At 39.0% G+C, this 1,266-nt stretch overlaps 1 protein-coding gene across 1 annotated transcript; it reads right to left on the bottom strand.

Annotated features, from left to right (window-relative positions):
- Positions 1-147: 147 nt before the first annotated feature.
- Positions 148-660, bottom strand: LOC104942855 (tetratricopeptide repeat protein 13-like; the record flags this gene model as incomplete). Its single annotated transcript, XM_010768154.1, has 2 exons — positions 148-304; positions 430-660. Coding segments are annotated over 2 exons (388 nt in total), but the record flags the coding sequence as incomplete, so codon positions are not given.
- Positions 661-1,266: the final 606 nt, after the last annotated feature.

Below are 1,266 nucleotides of genomic sequence, written 5' to 3'. Positions count from 1 at the left end.
TGGTTTGAAACCCCTTTGATTGCGCTACAAATGAAGTACCTTATTATATTACATTTTGCTAATATCTTAAGCATTAACTGCAGTTTTTGTTTGATCTCAGAGCAGGAAAAAGTATAATATCAGCTGTATAGGACCGATCAAACCTACTTGATGTGTGGCTGCAGGCCGGGCTGTTCTTCATAATCTTCTATTAAAAACGGTAGGTTCTTGGCCCAGTGGTTCTTAAAGTTTCCCGGTAAGTCCTGGTCCACGTTGTACTCTGCTACCGGGATGTCAAGGTGGGAGTGCAGGTAGCGAGAGTACTCTGGTGGGGAAATAAATGCAAGATATCATTTAAAATGTACTGGTTTGGTTTGTAGTTATAGTAACTGTCTGCTGCTTATGGTTTCTTTTATAGGGATAACTAAAAGGGAATGTGTGGACACTGACCTCTGAGGTATTTGACTTTGAGGTATTCAGAGCTGGCCTTCTGTCCCAGCAGAGGGTCGTTCAGCATGACTTTAGTCTGAGCTTTGATGCCCTCGTAGAACTGACCCATCGCCACGTGACTCAACCCCTTCATGTACTGACACACCTCGTTGTACGGCTCCAGCTGAAGACACCTCTGCAGCAGAGAAATACAAAGGGACCAAACACAGAAGAACAATAAGAAGGGTTGGACTGAAAAAAGATGGGTTGTGTTATTAGCCAACCTAAGGTATACAGAAGTTCAATATTGAATTTTTTTTGCTGCAAGGGGTCTCACATTTACAACAATATCAAAAGATGTAGTGACACGTTGATGTAGTGAACTAGTGTGGTATCATGGGAGCTGTTGTTTTCACCCCCATTGTTGTCATTGTAGTTGTAAGCATTATTCCATTGTTCATCATTCAGGAGATGTTTACCAACAGCTGGATAAGATGGTTATAACATACAATTAAGCATTTATGGGTTTAAAATCAGTTTTTCTTGGACTCTGTGCAACAGTGTGTGCAACAAATGGAGATGTGCCAACAAAATATAGCTAAAAACTCAATTTTAAAGTGGAATAATTACGTTACCATTATATTAAACTTATTATTATTTTTCTAGGCTGGAAAATGTGTGGAAATATTTGGAATAATGTTTTCTAACAACTAAACCAAATGTATAACGCAGCCGTTTTGAGACCCTTTAATGTGACATTTTACATATTATAATTCTAAATCTGCAGTTTAACGAGTATAAGGCCCACACAATTAATATAATAGCCATATAATTAACAGTGTAATCCCCCCCCCCCCC

This window comes from Notothenia coriiceps, unplaced genomic scaffold (genome assembly GCF_000735185.1).
Source record: "Notothenia coriiceps isolate Sejong01 unplaced genomic scaffold, NC01 NC01_scaffold00005312, whole genome shotgun sequence".
NCBI lineage: Eukaryota > Metazoa > Chordata > Actinopteri > Perciformes > Nototheniidae > Notothenia > Notothenia coriiceps.
This window is presented reverse-complemented; position numbering and strand designations above follow the sequence as displayed.